This window comes from Epinephelus moara, chromosome 2 (assembly GCF_006386435.1).
Source record: "Epinephelus moara isolate mb chromosome 2, YSFRI_EMoa_1.0, whole genome shotgun sequence".
NCBI lineage: Eukaryota > Metazoa > Chordata > Actinopteri > Perciformes > Serranidae > Epinephelus > Epinephelus moara.
Window position 1 is genome coordinate 5897248 of NC_065507.1, and position 23923 is coordinate 5921170.

A 23923-nucleotide genomic window follows, 5' to 3' on the forward strand; every position below is an offset into this window, starting at 1 on the left:
CATCCTCCCATGACCCTCTACCACTGTGCCAAATTTCACATGGATTGACCAAGTCAGTGAGGAGAAAAACGTGGAACAGACACACACACAGAGTTTTCGTCATTATATAGTAAGATATATCATATTCTCCAAGGGTGAAATTTGTAGTCTTAACATTTCATCAATTAGAATGTGCTTCACACCTCTACGACCTGGCACCTTTTGCTTATCCTCAACAGTGGTGGCTAGTCTTGAGTCTCCCTAGCTGGGCTAGCATTAGCTTCCAAATCCATTTAAGTTAAAGTCTCAGAGGAAAATACAGAATTTAATAGTGGGTGGACAGATTAATTTGCTTCACCGCCAGCGCTGCGATGTTAAAGTACCAAATAATCATAAATATTCCACTGCAGAGGAGCCATCTTGTGGTAAAACATATTTTTAATGCCAATAGGCTAATTTAGACTAAATACGCAGTGTTGTCATAGTTCTCAAATATTTTTTGTGTTTTTTGGGGGGAGGGGGTTTCTATTATTATTATTGGTCAAAAATTGCTCTTTTGATATGAAAGGTTGCTGACCCCTGACCCCCTGACCTCTGCTGATCCTGTTGGGGTCTTGGGTGTGCTGGAGCCTATCCCAGCTGATTGGATGAGAGGCAGGGTTCACCCTGGACAGGTCCCCAGACTATCACAGGGCTGACACATAGAGACGGACAACTATTCACACTCACATTCACACCTACGGACAATTTAGAGTTATCAATTAACCTGCATGTCTTTGGACTGTGGGAGGAAGCTGGAGCACCCCCAGAAAACCCACGCTGACTCAGGAAGAACATGCTCTGCATAGAGGGACTCCCCCACCCTGGGTTCAGACATTGTGTGTGTATTTGAATTGTCACCTACAAGTTGTAAAATAACTAAACTAAACTAAACTAAACCCAGCTCATCTCAGCCAAAGCAGTTATAATGAAATACAATAGATAAAATGTCACAGCTAAATAAACATAACATTATGTAATGTAATTATTCTGCCGTTAGCTTTGACTACAAGCAAATGTATAAAGCAGTTTCTTCTGTCAGGAAAATGAAACCCTTTTTTTTTTCTTGTGGCTTTTTCTTTCATTTCTTGCAGCCTATAAAAGCTCTCTGTGTACTTTGTATGCCGGGCACAGAAAAAGCTGGACGAGTGGGACTAAAGACTTTTTTCAGGTGAGCTGCAAAACTATTTAAAAAAATAAAGGATACTTTTAACAATAGAAATGAAGACTTGTGATGTTGAGTGTGTTTTTGTTGATGAAGTGCAGCTTTAAGTTTGAGTTTGGGATCCCTCTGAATGAGCACTCTCAGGTCAGATATTGAAATGAGTGAAGATGGAGGAAATGAGGTATGCTGATGACTAGTATACCCTCACTAATCTGATTTGTTCAGTGTGGTTGACTCTCGAGCCGGTGTGGGAAAATATTTCTGGAAGACCTGAGGAGCCACACAGTCCCCTCATTAAAATTACGTTGTGTGCAATTTCACACATACCACGCTTCCAGGTTTTCCAGGCTGCTTTCGTATGGACACAGACGGCGTTGAAAGTTTAGCTTTATCAGGGACTCGGTCATTTCTCCTCAGTCATGAATAGGCTTATGACAACTTACGAGACGTTGCCTTTGGCTGAGGTGAGTGGAATACAGATAGTCTGACCTCATCTTAGTCTCCTCTCATTTTAGATTATTCACTTAATGCAATTAACTGAAACAATTTATCACATTTGGACCAAATTCAATGTATTTTTTCTGCGTTTTTAGAAAGAAATTTTTTAATCTGTGTAGTTCTGCTGAATGTTTAACCAGTATTTGTTCACATAATACTGCCTGAGCATTTCCTCCTAAACATGTAACATGTTTGTGTTTCATAGGTTTCCTTCTCCTCTGATAGTGTCAGCATCAACAGCAGACGGAAGAAGTCAGGACTGTGGAGCTCCATTACCAAGATGATCCCTCACATGGCTCTGTGCAAGTTCTGTAAGTATCAGATAATCTGTTATCACATTATACAGTCATTTAATAGTTAATTTAATCAAGTTTGGCATGTAATTGGATACAACCATAATAAAATCTGCATCATGGAGCAGAGAACTGAGGGTGCAATATAAGTGGATTACAGAGCCTCAGATCTGCTCAGAGTTGTGATTCAGTTGTTTGTGAGCTCAGCAGTGAAGAAAGGAAAGTGGAAGCTGGTGCTTACTCAGCCATCACTTGTGGTCTTTTCCCGTCTCAGCTGAAGGTTGAGTGTGTGAGATTTAGGGGGATTTGGTGACGTCCAGTGGTGAAATTCAGATTGCAGTCAGCTGAAACTTCTCCCAGCTATTATTTCTTCAGTGTTCATTGTTCAGGAGGTTTTTTATCAGCAGCTGAATTATCCACAGAGGTCTCCTCCTCTCCAAAACAAACAGACCAGATGATTAAAACCGTGACAAAACACTGAATAAAGCAGTTTCATGTTACAAATCAGTGCATTCATGATGCTGCTCAGAGACAGAAGGCTCAACCCTTTTCTCTTTTAAGTTACTGTGTGCTCACTTTTCTCTGGTCCAGACATTCAGGAGGTTTTTACCGTGAGCCGAATTATCCACAGAGGTCTCTTCCTCTCCAAAACAAACAGACCAGGAGATTTAAACTGGCAAGAACACAGATTAACACCATTTCACATTACAAATCCATGTATCAGTGAGGCAGTTTGGCATGTCACTGCAGGCGCTAGTCCAACACATGCTCATTTGTGTTCACCTTTTTTCTCTGATAACATAAGATCCAGACGTTCCGGAGGTTTTTACCGTGAGCCAAATCATCCACAGAGGTCTCTTCCTCCCCAAAACAAACAGACCAGGTGATTTAAATCACTGGAAAGACCGAATAAAGCAGTTTCATGTTGCAAATCAGTGCTTCTCAGAAGCTGTTTGGTATCTCAGAGACGGGCGGCTCGCCTCAACATGCACACATGTGTGCTCACCCCGTTTCTCTTTTGTTAATGTGTGCTGACCTTTTTCTGATCCAGACGTTCAGGAGGTTTTTACCATGAGCTGAATTATCCACAGAGGTCTCTTCCTCTCCAAAACAAACAGACCAGGTGATTTAAACTAGTAAAAACAGAGACAAACACAGTTTCACGTTACAAATCCAAGTGTTTCCTACGCAAAGATGTGATCATCTTTTTTCCTTCGATATCATAAGATCCAGACATTCAGGAGGTTTTTACCGGGGGCTAAATCACCCACAAAGGTCACCTCCTCTCCAAAACAAACTGACCAGGTGATTTTAAGTGCCAGAGACACTGCATAAAGCAGTTTCATGTTACAAATCAGTGGAGCTCTGCCACTGCTCATTGCAGTAATAAGTAAGAAGCTCTTCTTACTAGGTGGCCAATGTGAAAACACAAAAAGGCAAATGTTCCTATGTGGAGCCAGTGTTTGTTTGAACATACTGGGCTACTGTAGAAACATGGCAGTGCAAAGAAAACATACTTATTATATTATATCTCTGCCAATATATCCCCCTAAATCCCACACACTGGTCCTTTAAAGTCTGAATGTTGGAAATATTCCTCCTCTTCTGAATTTGCCTCCTGATGCTTTGAATTCATCTCTTATGTTGATATTTCTCCGTCAGTTCCTCTGGTTCTCGTCGGGGTTGTGGTGTTTGCTGTGAGTGGGATCTTTGGAGACCCTCTGTACGACTGCCTCCAAGACACCGACTACAGTGAGCTCCTCGACATCGTGGATAGAGGACTTCCTGCCGCTAAGACACCGCGCCATGTAGCAATCATCGGCGGGGGCATCGCTGGACTGACCGCTGCAAAGTTTTTAGAAGATGCTGGACATAAGGTGAAGTCTTTTATAGTGAGGAAATAACGACTAAAAAAGATGCTGTGCAGTGTTTCTAACATGATGATGTGTCCCTGTGTACAACAAGGTGACCATAATAGAAGCCAGTAACCGTATTGGGGGACGTGTGGAGACCTTCAGGAACATTAAAGAAGGCTGGTATGCAGAAGTGGGCGCCATGAGGATCCCCAGCTTTCATAAGTGAGTACAGTGGCTGTCTCTTTCAACTGTCTGCTGTGCCATGATATGACAGTGACATGAGTGCATTGATGATTTAACACAACCGGAGATCTCCTTCACACTAGGCACACAAGAGTTTTCAGTTCTGCAATCTCACCACTAGATGCCACTAACCCCTACACACCAGATCTTAAAGTACACCTTTGAAGTACTTGTACTTTTATTTTCAAAAATCAGTGGGAAATACTGTACTTTTTAAGTCCACTCGACAGCTATAGATACCGGTGACATAGTGTTTTCTGATAACCAGTATCAATGCCAATAAATTGTAAATAAATGGATTCTGGTCTGGATGCCCCACAGCCCCAATTTTAAGCCCTTTGCTTTCCACATGACTTAAACTCCTCACTAAGATTATGAAGCAGGTGATGCTGCAGAATGATACAGTGCACACCAGCACCAATTGGCAACACATTCTCCGAACTCGTCACATATCGACGTCTGGTCGTGGAGCTTCCTCCACGCTCGGATATGATGTGCAAGGAACCCTGGGTGCGTTTGTTGTCGGCATTCTGGGACACCGTGTCAAGTTCTGCCTATTACATAGAATGTCTTCTTTCAAAATATACTTCCGTTTTCACAGGGAATGTAACATTTACATACATTCTCTTTCAAAATAAAAGCACTACGTCGGTACAACAAATTGACGTTTGTTTTAATTCAACAATTAACGCAAGTGGTTGGGTTTAGGAAAAAGGAACAGTTGTCCTGCCGCGTTTCCCCCTGGCGCCACCAACAGATTTTTTGTCAGAGTCCGCCGGATTTTGGCGACTTCGGAGTGAGACCGGGTCGCAATAGGTGTGCTACCAAGTCGGTCATTACTGATGTATGAATTATGACTGTTTTAGTAATTATTATGACACAAAGTGGTACCCAAATTTACTTACTTATAAGTAATAACAATCCAATAATAATATTAACAAATTTTACTTTTGATACCAACACAATTTGAATAAAAGGCTACTGCTGTAAAAGTTGGAATACTTAATTTGTAACTGAGTGTTTTTTTAAGTGTGGTATTGCTTCTTTCACTCAAAGCTACAGTTGGTAAAAAAAAAAAATCACGTTCCTCCTCAAAAATGAATCAAGAGACAGTCACTGCACTGCTTTTTTCTCTCCTCAAATGTTTTCAGAAACATATTTCAGACCAGTGGTTCCCAACTGGTGGGTCACAGTCCAAAAGTGGGTCGCGGATCTATTCTGAATGGACCAAAAGTGACTTGCCTTAAAGTCTCGGCAGTCTTGTCCTTTTTGCTTTAACCCCCTGGAGTCACCAGACATGCAGGTGCGTCCAAATCACATGACCGATTTAGGATGACGTAGCAGCCAGACGCAGCCACGCTGAGTCTCCGTTTCAACTTGTGTCGAAAGTCCGTACTTCAAACTATATACCAGTTTTAAATTGTGTTGATAGGCCCACTAAAACCAGACTTATGATAAATAATTCAAGTTAAAGGTAAAAACAGGCTATTCTAATTTTATGTCCAATGTGTTAATACAATATGTGAAAATGAAAAAATAACTCTAAAATCACACAGGTGAGGTTGTGCTGAAAAAAATGACACCAAACAAGACAAGGTAGACTGTTTTTAAGGTGAAATTTAAAGGTAAAATCAAAAGTAATCAAAAACGGCCGATTATGCCCTTGACCCCAAAGGGTTAAAGGAACAATGTACAATCGATCAGTCATATCTATTCACACATCTCTTGCATATTTAAAATAATTAATACACAATATCTGTTCCACAGAATTCTGCTTTCCTTTGCCTCCAAATTACAAATTCCCCTGAACCCATTCATCCAAGACGACATCAACACCTACTTTTTGGTGAATGGATTGCTACATAAAACCTATACTGTGGAAAACAACCCTGCTGTGCTCAACTACAGCCTGAACCAAAGGGAGAGGGGGAAGTCAGCTGCTCAGCTCTTCAGTGAGGCGCTCTGGAAGGTTTGTATACATTCATATGTCTTTATTATGTTTGCATATATTCATATTTTTAAGGATGGTGCACAAGGATAGAGACTTGATTTTGTCATATTGCAATCTGTGCACAGGTGAGGGATGACGTCAAGGCGATCGGCTGCAGTGCCATGTTGGATAAATATGATTCCTACACAGTGAAGGTAAAGATTTATTTATTCTGACTTTGTCACACAGGTTATGGTTTGACTCTGATGAAACATTTACTAGCTTACATTTGACTGCTGACAGGAATATCTGGTGAAGGAGGGCAACCTGAGCCGAGGTGCCTTGAGGATGATCGGGGACATCCTGAATGAAAACAGCCTCTTCTACACGTCACTGATAGAGATGCTGTACATACAGGCGGACATCAGCGACAGTGTTGAGTAAGAACTGTTCATTTTAGCCTTTTATCATGTGTCTAGCAGCCTGAAGACCGATGGGAAAAGTTTCAGTGAGATGCAAGCTACAACCTCACCACTAGATGTCACTAAACCCTGCACATAAATCTTTAATGATGTTTTGTGATTAAGAGGTTTTTATTGTGTTTTATTTTTCCAGGTATTTTGAAGTGACAGATGGTTTCGACCACCTCCCGAAGGCTTTCTTTCAGATGTTAAACGCCACGATCCTCCTCAATTCCAAGGTCAAGCTCATCAACCAAACAGGTGGCAGCAATGTGACGATAACGTACCAGGACTGGCGTAATTCAGGCTCCCTGACCAACCTAACAGTGGACTATGCCCTGGTTACAGCCTCAGCCAAGGCCACTGTCTTCATTGACTTCCAGCCCCCTCTCTCCGGGGACAAGATGGAGGCCCTGCGCTCAGTTCATTACGCCAGCTCCACCAAGGTGGTGCTCAGCTTCAGGGAGCGGTTCTGGGAGAAAGAGGGCATCAGAGGAGGGAAGAGCATCACAGACAGGCCAGCTCGCTTCATCTACTACCCCAGCCACAGCTTCCCCGGTACAGCTGCAGGGGCCCTCCTGGCGTCCTACACCTGCTCTGATGACTCCACCCTCTTCCAAGGGCTGAGCGAGGTGGAGCTGATGGCCGTGGTCCTGGAGGACTTGGTGAAGATCCACGGAGAGCACATCAGGCCTCTGTGCACAGGGGGGCTGGTGAAGAAGTGGGGCTTGGATCCTTACAGTCTGGGAGCCTTCGCCCTGTTTACGCCCTATCAGCAGGGACACTACGCCAGAGAACTGTTCCAGAGGGAGGGACGGGTGCACTTTGCAGGAGAACACACAGCAATGCCACATGGGTGGATTGAGACTGCCATGAAGTCTGCACTCAGGGCAGCTAAAAATATTAACAGCCTTACAGTTTAGTTTCATGTGTAGCAAATATTTTGCTTTCATATGTCCCTTTGTCATCAGTGATTGTCTAAGACATTGGTTTTATCTTGTAAATACTGGTGTATCATTAACCCCCCTTTATAGCCCATTTTAGGGCCGACGTCACACTGATGTCAGTTTGTTACCTGGAGGTGCAGCTGCCTCTCCCTCACAGGGCTGTAGGCTACATAGGAGTCTTAAAATGTGTTTGTCTTGTTGTGTTATTGGGAGCCAGAATAGAAGGAGTCATGGCTCAAAACCAGCCGCCACTGCCCGTCAACAAAAACAAAGACAACTATGGTTAAATGTGATAAGACCAAAGGACTGGACGGAGGCCATCATCAAAAATGCTCACATGTGCAGCGCACACTTCATATCAGGTTAGGGAAAAAGTATTTCCTGTTGTAGGGATGAATAAGGTTATGTGTATTAAGGGTTATCATGTCCACCTCATCAGAAACTGGGGAGGGATTAAGAGGAATATTGGATTTCTCTGGAACGCTAACTTTTTAGCACATTAGCTAACGTTAGCTTCCATAGCAAAACAAACAAGTGTGGTCCTCCTTTGTAAGATTGGCTTCCTGTGACATCATCCATCCACTGAGTGAGAGCATACGGGTCGGCCAGTCTGGTCCCGTTGGTCAGTGTTTACTTATTCAAGTAACACTGGCGGTCCCGGAGAGTGAGTGACCTGACATGGTGCGTTGGTAAATTCAGTCTGACGCTCTACACTAAAATGAGAGCCCTGTTGGTGGAAGAAACATTATAGTTCTATATGGTTGAACTAACGGTTAAGTTAGTCACACATTCACTCTGCTCGGCACTCTGATGCTCCGTACAATCCAACAGCGCTCTGAATTTACCAATGGTCCAGTTTGTGTCAAGAGTGCGCTCCAACACTCACACACCTTCCTCCATTGTCTAAAAGAAGCCAACAGAACTTGCTAGCTTGTGCTAGCTAATGCCTGTTGAGAACTATTTTGCATCCAGCTAAGCCCCGCCCACCAAAAACGTCATAGTGTTTACTAACAGTAAACGTGTATTTACAACGTATGTTTTTTGTGTTATGTGTATTTTAGGTCTATCTGTTGACCAGCACAACAAGGCTTGTCTATCGGCAGCCCATAAACTGACTTCCTGAAGAGAAATTTTACTATTACGTGGTGTTTATGATGTTTCAGGGAATTTTCCACGACCTTCTGCTGTAACAGAACACAGGATATTTAAACTCTGAATTAGAGCTGCAAGTAACAATTATTTTCAACACTGATAAATCTGCTGAGTGCAATTTTACAATGAACTGTTTGGTGTATAAAATGTCCATTCATTTCTTTTTAAATTCAACAAGCAATGTGTCGTCTTTTAGCAGTATACTGAAAGCAGCAGGCAGACCTGAGTACACTTTATATCTGTTTATTTACTGCAAGTAATATCGTTAAAACAATAATCAACATTATCGCATTTCACATATTTTCCTCATATTGTTTGACGCTACACGCCAATGAATCATGTAATACTAATGTTTCAACATTCAGTGCAGCACCAGATTTAAATTAGTATTACATGGAACATTTTTGCATCACGTCAGAGATGTTCTGGGATTTTTAGGAATATATTTTACACAACAGCCAAAATGATGTATATTCAAATTGTTCTCAAACATTCTGTTAATTTCAAACTATTTCCAGTCCTGGAAAACAGTTTATCTAATTTGATAACTTCAGTAGAGATGGATCACAGACAGGATGGTGAACATGAGCACACTGCCTCACTTTACTCATGTCACATTACATGATTTCTCAAACAGGTACGTCTTGCATCTTTGGAGCTGCAGCCATGCACAGTTCCCCGTTCCCCGGCGCCACCAGTCAAATGCTTAAACAGTCAATAACCACGCCCTCTTCACATCGTCTCCCATCAGCGTGTTTGAGATACAAAACATCTTATTAATATCATTTCACAGTCCGGTTGGCATCTGCAGTCCTTCATCAATGAGCGCCCTTCTGCACCATCTGTGTGAAGCGGTTGGTGATGGTCAGGGTGGTGTCAATGAATCGCTCCACGCAGCTCACCAGGCACGTCTCTGTGCGGTAGTCCAGCTTCGAGCCCGGGCTGTCCACACACTTGTCCCAGCAAACGTCAGTGAAAGTGTGCACCTGGAAGAAATATGAAAAGTTTATTAATTACTCACAGCATGTCAGCATCACAGAAGCATGATGTAGGGCTGGGCGATATAACAACTCTGTACAATATATCAATGTATTTTCAAGCACGATATAGATTTAGACAATACTGTTTATATCGATATAGGGTCAAATTGCATTACGTAATGCATACCAGTGTGCATCTCTCCTCTCTCACACTCTCCGCCCAGCTGTTGCATGTGCTTCACTAAATCATTCTGTAAGATGAATGAAGTTACTGCAGCAGCACACGAACACGACAGCGCTGCACTGCTAGTTTGTGTGTGAGGTGGATCATAGCACGTCGCTGTTCCTCTTGGTAGTTGTAGTCTATTTTGTGACATTGATGCAGGCGACAGATCGGTTTAAAAACGCAACAACAACAACAGAGACGTTTGATATACATATAACGCGGACAAAGTGTCTCTGTCTCCTTCCCTCCCTCGGCCTCTCTGTTGATGCTCTGTGTACAGATGAAAACGACTTTTTAACGCCCCCAACAAAGATTTTTAAATGTTTCAAACCTACGTGATACCTTTATACTCATGTCGTGTACAAAACAAATACAAACAGATACAAAACAACAACATTTACGTACAACTGTAAAGTGTGTGTGTCCAGCTCCTATGGGGGGAGAGGGGGGCCTTGGCATATCCGTGCCCAGGGGCCAGTTGATTGATAATCCGCCCCTGGAGGGACTGCTCGCTTCAGTATTTCCAACATGTAGCTAAATTAACAATTCATATCATGTGTTCAGATCGTGTTTTACAACTTCCCTCGTCTTCATGTCAAACGGCAAATGAACCTTATAACAGTGTCCAGGGTAGTTTCTCTTACAGAGCGTGAGTGTCTCGTGCCCCGACATGCTGCAATGCTAACGGGCTGGATACAGATTAGCATGGTTAGCATAGTTAGCATACACACCTGGGCCTGGAACTGCGCTTTCTGTTGCTCTATCGCGATCATACGCTGGAGCTCCGTCGCCTCTGCTTTCTCCGACGCACTGAAGTTATCAAAATTGTCCATGGCGTTATTTAATATGTACAGAATAACTCTGTATATCCGCTGACAGGCTGCTGAGAGGAGGTGACCTTCGGTTTCACCGGGACTGAGCGCTGCAGCGTCTCAAACTACGCTGATGGACAAATCATGTGAAGGGCCTCACTCCGAAGCGGCTCCTCCCTGATTCATTTGGAGATCTGCGCGCAGGATGTGACGTAAGAGGTGACGCTCACAAAGATATTTCATGTTTAACAGGAGCTAAATAAATAAAAATAAATTGATGAATAAAGAATGAATATAAGACAAAAAATGCTATTATATAAAAGGCAACCACACACTTAATTTAAATGTAGTCATTATAATAAATAAATGAATTTAGGGACTGTCCTTTATTTATCAATGGATTTTCTTTTTCATTTTGACCCTCGCTGAAGCTACAAATATCTTTCCTTGAGCTTCCCTAATAATTCATGACCCTTTCCCCCACTATAAATTAGTTATTAGATTTTAAAACTTACATTTTGATGTTTGAAGGTTAGTTGAAAGTTAGTTGCATGCTGGTTAGTTCATGCAAACAAAAACTATTTGGCCAAATTTTAAATGAGACCTAGAATCAAGTTATTTTGATGAAATATGACAATCTTTTTTTCTTTTTTTTCTAATGGAAGCTTTCGTCACACATGCGTCCAAGGACTGTCAGAAATTTTAAAAAAAATCCAAGCTAATCTATGTTTTTAATGTTTCTGGCTATGATAAATGGTGTAATTTTTGGTCCCTTCCAATCATGCTTTATCATCTTGTTCCCCTCTGTGCATATTTACGGAAGCTATACTTTGTTTCATTAAAGTTTATTTAAAACGCATTTCAATGTTCAGTCCATGTCAGAAAAGACAAATAATAAAATATGCAGTGCCTGTGTTAACGGCCCGTAATCTATTCAAAAACCCTCCATACTGATGACCAGAATTTGAGGTTAAATTAATGAATTGATCAGCGTGAGTAATTTGTTTATAAAAACAAACAAAAGGACACTTTTTTTTAACTTAATTTAGAAAAATTCAACAGTACAAATTCTTCCAAACAATATTAAATATATTTGTTCAAAACAATTTCCAGACAAAAATCAACACTCCAAGGAAGTATCTACAATAAATAAAAAATAGATACATATTTAGAAATACATATATTAAAAAAAATACATGTACATGTGACAATAAGTGTAAGGCAATACTTTGAGACACTTTAGGTAATTCACACAGTAGATCATATGATGTAGATCCAATCCAGTGAATAAATAAGACAAAGCAATCTTTCTATTTCGTTAAAAATACCAAATTGTGACATAGTGTGATAGACATTTTGTACAAATGTTTCAGTTGATATTTGTAGAAAATATTTTTAAAATTAATTTTGAAACCAAACTGATGTGGGATACTGATTTTCCCATTTACATGAATAATTATGATTTTTAGCCATTACTATTATTATGATGATGATAATGACCATATCAGATATATCTTTGGAGAGGTTATCTTTGTAAATTAGAATTTGGTGTGCATCAAATGTTGTGATATTTTCTATTTTCATACGTTCATAAATCATTGATATTTTTATTTTCATAAATTGTATGACAGGACATTAATAAAAAAAAAGACGTACTTCCGGGTAGAGCTGTCGATCTCCTCAAACTTCCGACATCTTTGTGCCGCTGCCGACGTAACAACTACATCCGGGTGACTGTGGTGACCTTCATTGGTTGATCATCATGGCGGCTATCGTCAGGTTGAGTTCTGTGTGTCGCAGAGGAGTCAAACGTGAGTACTTCTGTCTGCTTTCAGCGTTTCTCTCTGTTTTGAACATATGTGTTAACTTTAGCGCAGTTTGTTAGCTGGACGTTTGGGCCGAAGAGAAGTCGAGTATTAGCTGTGTACGAACAAATCACGCCCGGCAGTCACTAGCCTACTACTATCAAGTTCACGACTCTACTTTAACAACCCTTAAGTGTGTGCTAGCTTAATACTGGGCACCAACTAGTTATCGTTAGTTAGCGGTTAGCAAATCTCTCACACGGGTTAATAGTGATGCACACAGAGGTGGGACTGAAATCTGCTGCCACGATGACATCAGACTGCCCCATCGTGACGTTATTACTCGCCCTAAAGACTTTATACAGTGAGCCAAACTCCATTCAAAAGTTCGTGACTTATAAGTAAACTCACTTTTTCACAAAACTACACATCAGTTAAAACCTTACAACAGACATTTTCTGAGTTGACAAGACTCTGTTTTTAATTCGGCATAACCAAGTCAAAGCAAAGAGCCTTGTGTCTATTTTGGTAAAAGGTTATTTAAGGTTAAGACTGCTCGAGACCGCCCTCCCTTGACTGTTTTGGTTGATGGTTTTCAACTGGAAAGACCAGTGAACTACGTTTTTATGTAACTTAATGTTTATTACTGTAGTTAAATACTCAAAACCATTTTTAAAATGAGAGAACATTGCCTCCCAGCCCAAATGAAAACATCAAACATACTATTTTGAAGATTTATTTGCACCAAAAACAAACAAACAAGCAAACAAAACCTGTTATAATGTTGCTTAAGAGGCTGGCATGGTAGAAACACCTTTATTAACCACTTCACACCAAAAAACTTTGTAAATGTGTATATATTTTTTTCAACATACAATGCACATAACTGTATATTTCCTATGTTTATTCCTATTCTTGTTTTTATTCTATTGATGTATATTGTAGTAACCATTATAGCATAATACATGTTTGTATTTCTGAATGTAGCACTAGTTTACACAGTGTAATGTAGACCAATGCACATATTTGTACATTTCTACACACTTGTAGTCTCAGCACAGTGATGGTATATATAATTTTTATTATCTAAACTGCTAGTGTTGTACAGTGTAGCACATTACACATTTTTACATCTATTTTATTTTTGTTTTATTGCTTTATATGTACGTACTTCTATTTTACACTCTAATTCTTACCTCTTATAATGCTTAATTCTTTACATTAGAGTGACTGTAATGAATCATAATTTCTCCTCAGGGATCAATAATGTATTTCTGATTTTGATTCTGAAATATAATAGTTTAAATCATTAGCAAAAATTTGTTGTTTTTTATCAGGTAACTTTATTGTGTGTTTATTGTGTTATTTTTTCTGTCCATTCCAGTGGATGGAGAATCTATTTATTTATTTTTAATTTTATTTAGAGGACAGTGCACATTAATGAACATTGCTGTAAATGTGCCGGTGTTAGCCAGAGGCCAATTTTCAACTGTAGTCCTCCGGCATGATGTTAAAAACACCTCAGGCCATTAAAAAACACAAAAACAGGAACACAGAAGTCATAAAATATAAAACAACAAATAACAAACAAAAACAGGAACACGTAAGTCATAATATGTAAAACAAATAACAAACAGATAAACAATAATTCACAACGAAAAACCAATACGTACAGTGCAATGTGATATAGTACAAAATAGTTGATCGAGAGGCTATGGATAGTGAGTAGATGAAACAATGCAAGTCCATGAATCATTGGCATAGTGTATATGATATATGAAGTTATAAAGTGCTGCAGTGCCCATAAAAGTAGTCACAGTAAAGGTCTAAATTTAATTAAATTACAATAAGTTAAATTGGGAGAGATGAAACTGTCAGGGGTGGATAAATGAGATGGAGGTGCAGCAATGCAAGGACCAGAAACAGGATTTCTTGTTGGAGTTGTGCTAAGATGGATTGAGAAACACAACGAAACCAATACAAACAGTGCAATATAATACAGATAATCAATGACATAATGTATCATATGAATATAATTAGTAAGGTAATAAAGTGCTGCAGTGCTCACAACAGTTTTCACTGTAAAGGTTAAGTTTAAGTTGAATTTGAGTGGGATGGGAATGAGAGAAATGAGCTGTCAAAGGTGGATAGATGGAATGAAGGTGCAACAATGCAGAGACCAGAACAGGATTTACAGGATCTGAACACAGAAGTTTCCTAATAGTAACTTACTTTTTTCCAACAACAAAAACACATGAATTTATTTTTTTTTTCATGCATGAGCGACTCCTATCAATGAATAAAGTGATGCTTTAAAACACATTGCACATGTGTTTTGCATTGTATTTGACACCACTACTCAGAATATCCTCAATTTCTGAAGCATCTCCGAAAAACAGTATGGTCAAAGCCTCCTGAAATAAAAATTGTGTGTATATAATCAATAAAATGCTTTTTATTAAGCTGATTATATCATTAGATTATATCATTAGCATATTATAGTTTATTTTGTAGTTTACACTTCATATTGTGTTTATATTTCATCATTTGGAAACCTGATTTGTTTTTGCCTTTTCTCTTCAGCCCTGTTCTACCAAAGCACTTTGTTGGCCAGGCCGCTGGTTGTACCGCACAAATACCAGGAGCAGCCGTACCAGCTGACAGCAAGGATCCATGCGTCACAGGCTCTGTACGGTAAGTGCTGACAAATGGAAGCACGCAGTAGTACATACAGGGAGTATATAGAGTAGATAGTTTATAGAACAACAGGAAAACCTGAAGGCCCTGACACACCAAGTGGACGGTCAGCTGTCAGTGTTGGGCCGCCAGTGAGCGTCTGTTACCCGAGTCGGTGTGTTGTGTCCCGCACCGTTGGCCCTCGTTGGCGTCTTTTGGCTGATTCAGCATGTGGAATTGGTGACGGCGGAGCCTGTTAGTGAATGACAAATACAGACTACCACTGTCTGCTCATGTGGAGAGTTATTTCCTCGAGACACTACGTGAGGCAACACAGCAGGGGGCATTCGTCACTGCTAGTTCTCTGAAGTTGGTTTGGTGCAGAACATACAAGCTAGTTGGCAAAACAGCACAACACTATATACAATACAAATGTAATGTTTGTCCCTTTCTTTCACACTCGTTTTCATCTGCTAGCTTAATGTCTGACATCAACCGAGTGTAAGATCACGTTAGCTGTTGCCAGATCTTGCAAGAGTGTGTTGCTGAAACAGAGACATGTCTCGAACAAAGTCAGTATGTCAGTGTAAGAATGTGTAGAAGGGTTGGGGCAACTCGACACGAGAGTGTCTTTTTAGATATGTGCGTTTTGTTAGAGACAGTCGAGGTGATTTAGAGCGAGCCAGGTGAGCATGCTTGGTGTTTAAAGTCAGTAATCAAAAGAAAACTTCACAAAGCCATAGATCAGGACAGGATAACCTTGTTTGGGAACATTGGGTAACTCGCAAGGGACTATGTTTGGGTTAAATGCAAGAACTGGGCGTGGACACCCTTAGAGTCTCTGGACGACAGACGCAGTGTTGCACCCTGTATGTTGAGGTGGGATTCTCTTCGATGGAGTCTTCATTAAATACTGTGTGATCCATCAAAGTCTACTGAGGTACAGATAAAGGAAACGATTTCCATAAAGACATTGCCGTCACAACTTTTTGACGGAGACACTGCAACATGGGGCGCAGCAGTTGGCGTTCGTTGCCGCTAGTTCTCTGTGGTCGGTTTGGTGTGTCTGGGCCTTGATAGTGTTGAGCAGCAAACCAACAGCGTGACATTTACCACAACCTCAGAAGTGACCACAGCGTGAAATCAACACCTGTGACACGGTGTCATCAACAAGTAAACATGATAAGCTACACTTTTTTCTGAACTGGACTCTGTTATCACTGCAAAGTAATGTAAATGAGATTTCATTTCACCAGGCGACGCTCAGACGAGTGTCACAGGACGATGCATTGTGTAATGTGTGTGATAGTGATCTGTTTAAATGGTTGAAGTCCAGCATACTGTACTCTGGCTGCAGAGAATGGTCCAATAGTAATACCTACGAACAGTTGAGGGTGTCTCTTAATTAGTTGTTGCCATTATTGATTTTGTTTAGTTTCTGTTAAATGACATGTGTGTACTTTATATTTTGTAGGGAGCAGTTTTTCTGTTTTGACATAGATGAAAGTGGCTGACGGCCTCAGTGGTTTAGGGCAGGTGTTGTGTAGGCCAGATTTAGCACCATAAATGCTAGAGAGGTGATGGCATGTTGACACCAGGTTCATGTACGGTGAACGGCTTAATGTTAGCCGGTTTCACCCACTATGACCCACTGTTTTCAGGTTAGTGGGTCATTTAGAAAACGACGGAAGGGTGGAGGCTTTCTCTGGAAAGTCAAATGTATCTGAAATACCAAAGGTTGCTGAGCTTAGAGAGTGTTCTTTATTTTTCAGAGGAGGGGGGGGTGACTTTACCATTTTTAAACTTTACAAAGACTTGGATATTAGCACAAATGTCGCTACATTGACCTTTTGAAAGGAGGAAGGAGAAAGAAGGCTGTGGTTGCACAGGGGAACAAGTCCCCCACAGCTGGAAAACATTTTAAACATCCTATTTTGATGCAGAGAAGTGTTGGCAGAGGTTTTGAAATATTTCAAACTTTTATCAAGCCCCTATAATATTTGAATCCCGACCAAAATGTGTGGGGATCATCAAATATCAGACGTTTGATGCATTGAGCACTTTGGTATATTTCATTAAAGGGTTAATTCCATAAATTGGAGGATATAAATCATAAATCAGTGTTAAATATTTTTATGGATTACATTTGCCATTAGCAAAGGGAATCATGTCTAAACCAGATTAGATATCCAGGTTTTCATTCAGGGGGAAACAGTGGTTTTACAGTCTGCTGATATTCTGCTGTTTCTCTCGCTCCACAGCGGGCTCTGGCTCCAAAGCCGCCTCTCTGCACTGGACAGCAGAGAGGGTGCTGAGCATCCTGCTGCTGGCCATGGGACCTGTAGCCTATTTCCACCCCGGCCCTGCCATTGACTACTCGCTGGCTGCTGCGCTGACCCTGCATGGACACTGGTAAGATGACATGAACACTGGTTGCATTAATTCTAAAGGTAGAAGTTTTATGCGCACACAGGCTCGTCATCAGGAGGGGGTCAGAGGGTACAGGTGACCCCGGCCCGTAGCCAAGGGGGGGCCAGAAAATGGTCTGGGATCAAGTACAACAATTTACTTACTAACTTAAATCATTGGTAATACAAGTTATATGTATGTACATGATAAATAAATGTAATTTTATAATTAAAACACAGTTCAACATCACATTATTTTACATTATTTTGCGCATAAATGGATGTGTTATTGATGCTTTAATTCCATTTTAAGAAGTTTAAAATGAGTTCTTGAATCATTTTGTTAATGAATATTTCATGATCAATAGTTGGTTGTCAATTGTTGTTTGATATTAGTAGATAAAAACAAACATTTATGTCGTTAGAATAGTGATGACACGTTAAAGAGTTTGTTGTGTGCAGGTATAAATACAGGTGTGCTTTGAGATTTTTGCCTTGGACACAAAAAGTTTGAAAACCACTAATCTACTGGACTGAAAAAGCAACTGATTTTATTATTCTAATAGGCTACCAGATGTTTAATTTGTATTTGCAGTATTAATGATTCATATAATGAAATTATAATAAATTACATTAGGCTTAGATGGTATCAAACGGTATCCAACGACCAGCGATTCGCTACATTACCCAAGCTCTCTCAACTTTTCCAGTATAATACATATACAAAAGATGTCAGAAAATGTATCTTTTCATATTTCATGGTCTTAATTAAACAAAAATACGACCGTATGCTTTTTAGATTGAAGTTTCTCTTTCACAGAACATTTCCACTCAGTCTGCTCAGCTGCCTCTTGCACCACACTGACCTCTGGAGGTACATGATGTGCACTACATGCAGAAATCCTCAGTACAGCCTCTCCAGTGTGAGGTTATTCGAAAGATGAACATCTGTATTTTTGACGGTATTGAAAATCATACCGTTGGGATTTTTAAATACCCTGCTATACCATAATATCGCCCAAGCCTATCGTCCATATATTGATACACTATTGCCACATAAAAATGCAGTGATACTGTGCTGTATTGATTTTTCCCCCCATTACTAGTTAAAGTTAAAGGTCACTGTGTCCTCTGGTTCATCTCATTCTCGTGAATGTGATATCTCAAGAAGGCCTGAGGGTATTTCCTCAAATTTGACACAAACATCCGCTCGAACTAAAGGATGAACTGATTAGAATTTACAAATCACATTTTTAGCCAAAACTGAAGAGTTCTTTCGCTAATTACGACAGTATTTCACAGAAATATCTGAGGAGATATAATGATGAAGTGATGACATTTGAAATCCAAAAGGTCAAAGGTCAACTTCACTGTGACATCATAATGTACAGCAAAAACACTTTTCTGGCCATTACTCAAAGTCATATCTCAGGAACAGATGAGGAGACATTTGGTCAGATACTGACCCAGATCTTGCTTGTCTTTCCTTAAACTGTGGTGATGGTATCGATCTCCTGTGCTGCCGAGTGGGGAAAAGTGTGAAGCATCTATGTTTTAGAATTTGTCGCTTTTAAGAAGCAACACTCATATTTGAAGCATCATCATGGTAACATTTGAGTCTGGACAGACATGGACGTAAACTCTAACAACAACTTGACCGCTTTGCGGCAGTACGCGACCACAAGGTTGTAATTTTAGTTTTGTGACATTTAACATAATTGCCACCATGTCTACCTCGCAGTGAAATAGTTTCACTTCCTGTTTACGTGGTAAATGCACAGCAAAGATCTTTATCCTGTGGTTGGTTTGGGGCCAGAGGAAGCTCAGGCTGCTCTCGTTCTTGAATACTGCTCTACATACAGTCGGTTACTGGTTTATTAGTTGCATAAATCCTCCCCTCTTTTAAGGTTATAATGTTCAATTTTGGTTGAAACTGTTTTAGAGAGGCAAAGTTGAATAACTTTAGGGTGATTTGGAGGGCTGAGAGGTGCTTCTAACTTTAAATTGTCCACCCTGCTTATGTTAGTGAGGATAGACTGAATATTAAGCCCCGTGTTTCCGTACCAAACACTTTCGGTATGGTACCTTTTGGAACCAAAAGTAACCCTTAAGACGTGGTACCTAGACCCTAGGTCCGTTCAGCGTTTCCACCACAAACACAACTCTTGAATGTGGGCGGAGTTGTTGACCCTCACTACCCCAACAGAGGGGTGACCAAAAACAGAGATGGTTAGGAACGATTCCATTGGTACCATTCACAACTTTTCACAGTGGAAACAAAAATGAAGCTTACCAAACTAAACTGAACCGTACCGTACTGCTTGGTGGAAATTGGCCTTTACAAACACCTCTTAGTATAAATTTAATTCAACAGTACCACAAACTACAGCCTTCAAAATCACCAGTAAATCTGAGCGGCTCACAGCCTTCCCTCATCCTGGGAAAACACAAAAGTGGTCGGTAAATTCCTTCATATTGAGGTCCACAGGGAGTTGTAGTCCAGTGCCAATGGGGTATTACTTTGACTTGTCAACATCCAGGTTAAATACAGTCATCCTCACCTCTGGTCATACACCATCAGATTGTGACTTAGCAGATCAAGAGCATTTGGAGAGTGCGACTGAAAGTTCTTTGAACCCTCCACAAACTTATTTCCCAAACATCTCTACCCAGTGCAAAGATTTAGCCTGTTCACTGACCCTTACGGGAAAAAGGCAAACTTTGTGCCACGGGGTTTTGGTGGAGGGGGACTCAGCCATCCTGCCGCAGCTGTCAGCAGCTGTTAATTCAGCCCAGGTTAGTTCCGGCTTTGTTTGCAGACTTGAGAAGGTGGCTTTAGCTTAGTGTCACAGCGATGTGTTCTTCCATCAGTCAAAGCGCAGACCAAACAGCATGGCAGGTGTAGGCCACAAATCCCAGTCATGAGTAGTGATAAGTCTTCTTAAGCGTTGGCTTTTAGGGCAGGTGTGCATCTCAAAGGGTCAAGCCATGTCCCTTAGACGACTGCTCCGATGTCATTTGGCGGCGTCGCTGGCCTGGGTTGAAGCATGAGAATGTTGGAAAGCTTCCTCTTTTCAGCTGGTACTGGGGATAAGCATCGTCTGTGCCTAACAGGATTTTATAGCACTAAGGAATGTTGGAACTGAGTGGCAACCTGATGGCTTCAACAAGACATTAAGCTTTATAAATTAAGGTGGTAGAGGCCTGGCATATTTTTGGTCTAGCTGTAAAAGAAAATATTTTTTTATTTATTTATTTTTTTAAATTTAAAAGTTAAAGGTACAAACCTTTGTACATACAAATGGAAGGCAAGCAGTTAACCATACCTCCCAAGGTGCATTTCTGCACAAAGTCTCCAGTTACCAAGCTTACCACCTGGGCTGTTATTGGTTGTGGAAGCTGAAACTGATTTAACGGAACATTACAATTATTGACGCCAGAAAAGATAAAGTTTGTTGACCCTTTGATAAGTCCCGCCCACAGACATAGGCAAGCCAATCATAACGTAGCATCAGGCTGGCTCAGACCAGGGTCCGACAGCAATACAGCTGTGCTCCATTGACTCTAATGCAATCGTTTCAGATTTCCTAAATTTTCAGGCTGGTTTATAGCCTACTGAATGTATACACATGCTGCTTTTGCTCTTTAATGATTATAACAGTGAAACAAAGANACTGTGATCTGTAGCCTATAGTTCGGCTTTAGCTTCTAACTATCTTTGTCTTTTTAACCTGTTGTGGCTGCTGAGTCAGTTTGACATCCTGGATATATCCTTCAAACACACACTGTAGACCCCTCTGTCTGCTTCTCTCTGGAATCTCTGTTTCAATTGTCCAAAAATATGATAATATCTCTTCAGGGAGTGCAGTTAGTTACAGTGTGGGCTCAGTGCTTACTCTGACAGCTTGTAAGGTCAGTTTTAGCAGTGTAAGACAACCTTTCATTACATATCTGCTTGAACAGCTGTGAGGTTGTAGCACTGCTTGTTTTCAACATCTGCTATAGAGGAACTAAACCGTGGGCACACGTGTGCACATATACACACACTTTGTCTGTTTCATTTTAGATTCTATTCATTTTCTGAGAACTTGCAGACTCCACACAGAGGGACTCCCCCATCCTGGGTTTGAACTAGGAACCCTCTTGCTGTGAGGTGACAATGCTAACCACTGCCCCACTGTGCCGTCTGTTTGTCTCCCAGGGGGTGAAAAATGTTTTTCTGTACTTTTGTGTACATTTTCTTAAATTAAAAAACTGTTAAAGTGGGGAGGAAAAAAATAATCAGCAATGCTTAGTTTTACACAGGGCACAGTGTTTTTTATTGCAAAATATTTTTATTAAGGTTTTCAAAAAGATAGAAAGAACGCCAGGGTTGGTCAGACACATTCCACAATGCCATACGGTATATATCACTGTGCAGAAGGAATGAAAGTGGACATAACCCTGATGCGATAACAATAATACCTTATATGATACAACATATATCGTAGGATATGGCCCGTGTGTTTATATCGTAGACTGTTTATAAAATGGATGACGCGTCTTCACTTAACCCCACTGTACAGAAGTGAAGCTAAAATATCCAGGATATGAAAGCTGCCATCTTGCTCTTGCTATTGCTGGTGCAGAGGCAGAACAAAATCCGTTCCTCTCCTAACTCTCCGTCCACCTTTTCTGTGTTTGCATGTTTCTGTCTCTAGGGGTATCGGGCAAGTGCTCACAGACTACGTTCACGGGGACGCAAAGATCAAGATGGCCAACACGGGTCTCTTCCTCCTGTCCACGGTCACCTTCGCTGGTCTTTGCTACTTCAACTACAACGACGTGGGCATCTGCAAAGCCATCGCCCTGCTCTGGAGCAAATGAATCTAACTGTGGACTGTAAGCTCGGGAGGACCTAGACACTGGGATGGGAGCAGTCTCGTCCCGGCTGATTGTAAAAATTCAAGGTGTTTTATGTAAATTCTTATAAATATATCATTTTCATCAACATCACGGTGATTCACAGGAGTGTAATTGTAGTTAATGTCCATCAATTCAGGCTTGGTGTCTATATGAAGTTCTTGCTCATCCACTGGCCTCCATTTTCTCTTCAATGTGGGAGATTAGCTTCTGTTAAAGTTCAACGTGGACTAAATCTAAGCTGCGTCACCCTGTAGGTTCTGATCTCAAGCAACACCATGTCTGGTTACTTAAAATGTCACTCCCAATTCTATGAATGATATATATCCAACATCCTGGCATGTAATTGTTATATTTTCTGGGGACGTTCATTTTAAACAAAACAGATTTTACAGGATGTTGCTGTTCGATGTGTAATTTATTTTGTATTTCATGTCCAGGTCCTTTTTGTGGCTGATCTTAAATGTATTTTTGTTTCAATCACAACGTGTACATACTGCCTCTTGTTCGTAAACCCATCAGGAATAACAGGGCAGCACTCCAGATCTGAGCAGTGTTTGTATGTTCACATCACCCTCCACACTAAGCCCCCTCCCCTCAGTGTAGAAATGATTCACCTGGTAATCGTGTCACTCGGCTTGGGTGTACTTGACTGCACCTTGACTGACAGGATGCTGTCGGCAGGTGTGAAACTGTTGTTTAACCTGTCAGTCAAGTGTGCGGTGCTGTGGTCTGTGCAGAGAGCAGACTGCATTTGCTTATACTGACATGTTTAATCCAGGAGGGGATCTGCTCTGCTGCTCTATAGAAGTTTCAGTGAAGGTAAGGTACGCTAGATCTGAAGTGCATCATAAACTCAAGCCATCTAGCAATACTCAAACCTGCCTGTGCAACTCCAGCACAGTGGCTGATGAAGTCTGGCAGCGTGCAAACTCTTGCCAGCTAACAGTGTTTAATCCACAGCAGGGTCTGACATTAACAGCTGCAGAATGCCGTCCTCTGCCAATAAAATATCACTCAAGACAGTCATAGTGACGTCTCTGTAACATAATGAGTTGTGTTGTACTTCATGTATGGATAACAAACTCCTTCCACTGTGTGAGTGAGTTAACAAATTAAAAAAGACACATTTGGAAAGTATTTTAAAATGTACATTTATTTTGACCATGTAAAACGTTCTTTTTGTTAAGTTTATTACCTCTTGGCGAAAAGGCAAACACTTACTTACAGGCACTGTATAAGGTTCAATATGGCTGGCTTATCAAATCTGTGGTTGTTGTCATGTCATCTTCGGGGTTCCCACGGTCATGGGATTTCATTTTCCAGGCGTGAAAAAGTCATGGAATTGGTGAAAATCATTGAAAGTTTTGGAGAACGCATTGAATTTGTTGTTTGTAATGGAATTAATTGTTACGGTAATCTTCCAGGGATAACTTTCCACATAATGTAACAAATGTAAATATATTTTCTGTCAGTTAGCCGTTGACATAATGTAGCTCTAATATTAGGGCTGCAGGATATATCATTTAAGCATCGAAGGACGTGCAGTGT

General features: G+C 40.7%; 3 protein-coding genes across 3 annotated transcripts; 2 read left to right on the forward strand and 1 right to left on the reverse strand.

Annotated features, from left to right (window-relative positions):
• The first annotated feature begins 1900 nt into the window (after positions 1-1900).
• il4i1 (interleukin 4 induced 1) lies at positions 1901-8721 on the forward strand. Its single transcript, XM_050056936.1, has 7 exons — positions 1901-1992; positions 3637-3851; positions 3940-4052; positions 5841-6042; positions 6150-6218; positions 6307-6443; positions 6619-8721. The coding sequence occupies exons 1-7, from the start codon at positions 1962-1964 to the stop codon at positions 7385-7387; spliced, it is 1536 nt and encodes a 511-aa protein (XP_049912893.1). The 5' UTR covers positions 1901-1961; the 3' UTR covers positions 7388-8721.
• Positions 8722-8790: 69 nt separating this feature from the next.
• timm8b (translocase of inner mitochondrial membrane 8 homolog B (yeast)) lies at positions 8791-10725 on the reverse strand. Its single transcript, XM_050057185.1, has 2 exons — positions 10501-10725; positions 8791-9549 (listed from the first exon to the last, which is right to left on the reverse strand). Exons 1-2 carry the CDS (start codon positions 10600-10602, stop codon positions 9382-9384), a joined length of 270 nt encoding a protein of 89 aa, XP_049913142.1. The 5' UTR covers positions 10603-10725; the 3' UTR covers positions 8791-9381.
• A 1533-nt stretch (positions 10726-12258) lies between these two features.
• sdhda (succinate dehydrogenase complex, subunit D, integral membrane protein a) lies at positions 12259-23512 on the forward strand. Its single transcript, XM_050057164.1, has 4 exons — positions 12259-12392; positions 14970-15080; positions 17324-17474; positions 22171-23512. Exons 1-4 carry the CDS (start codon positions 12344-12346, stop codon positions 22334-22336), a joined length of 477 nt encoding a protein of 158 aa, XP_049913121.1. The 5' UTR covers positions 12259-12343; the 3' UTR covers positions 22337-23512.
• Positions 23513-23923: the final 411 nt, after the last annotated feature.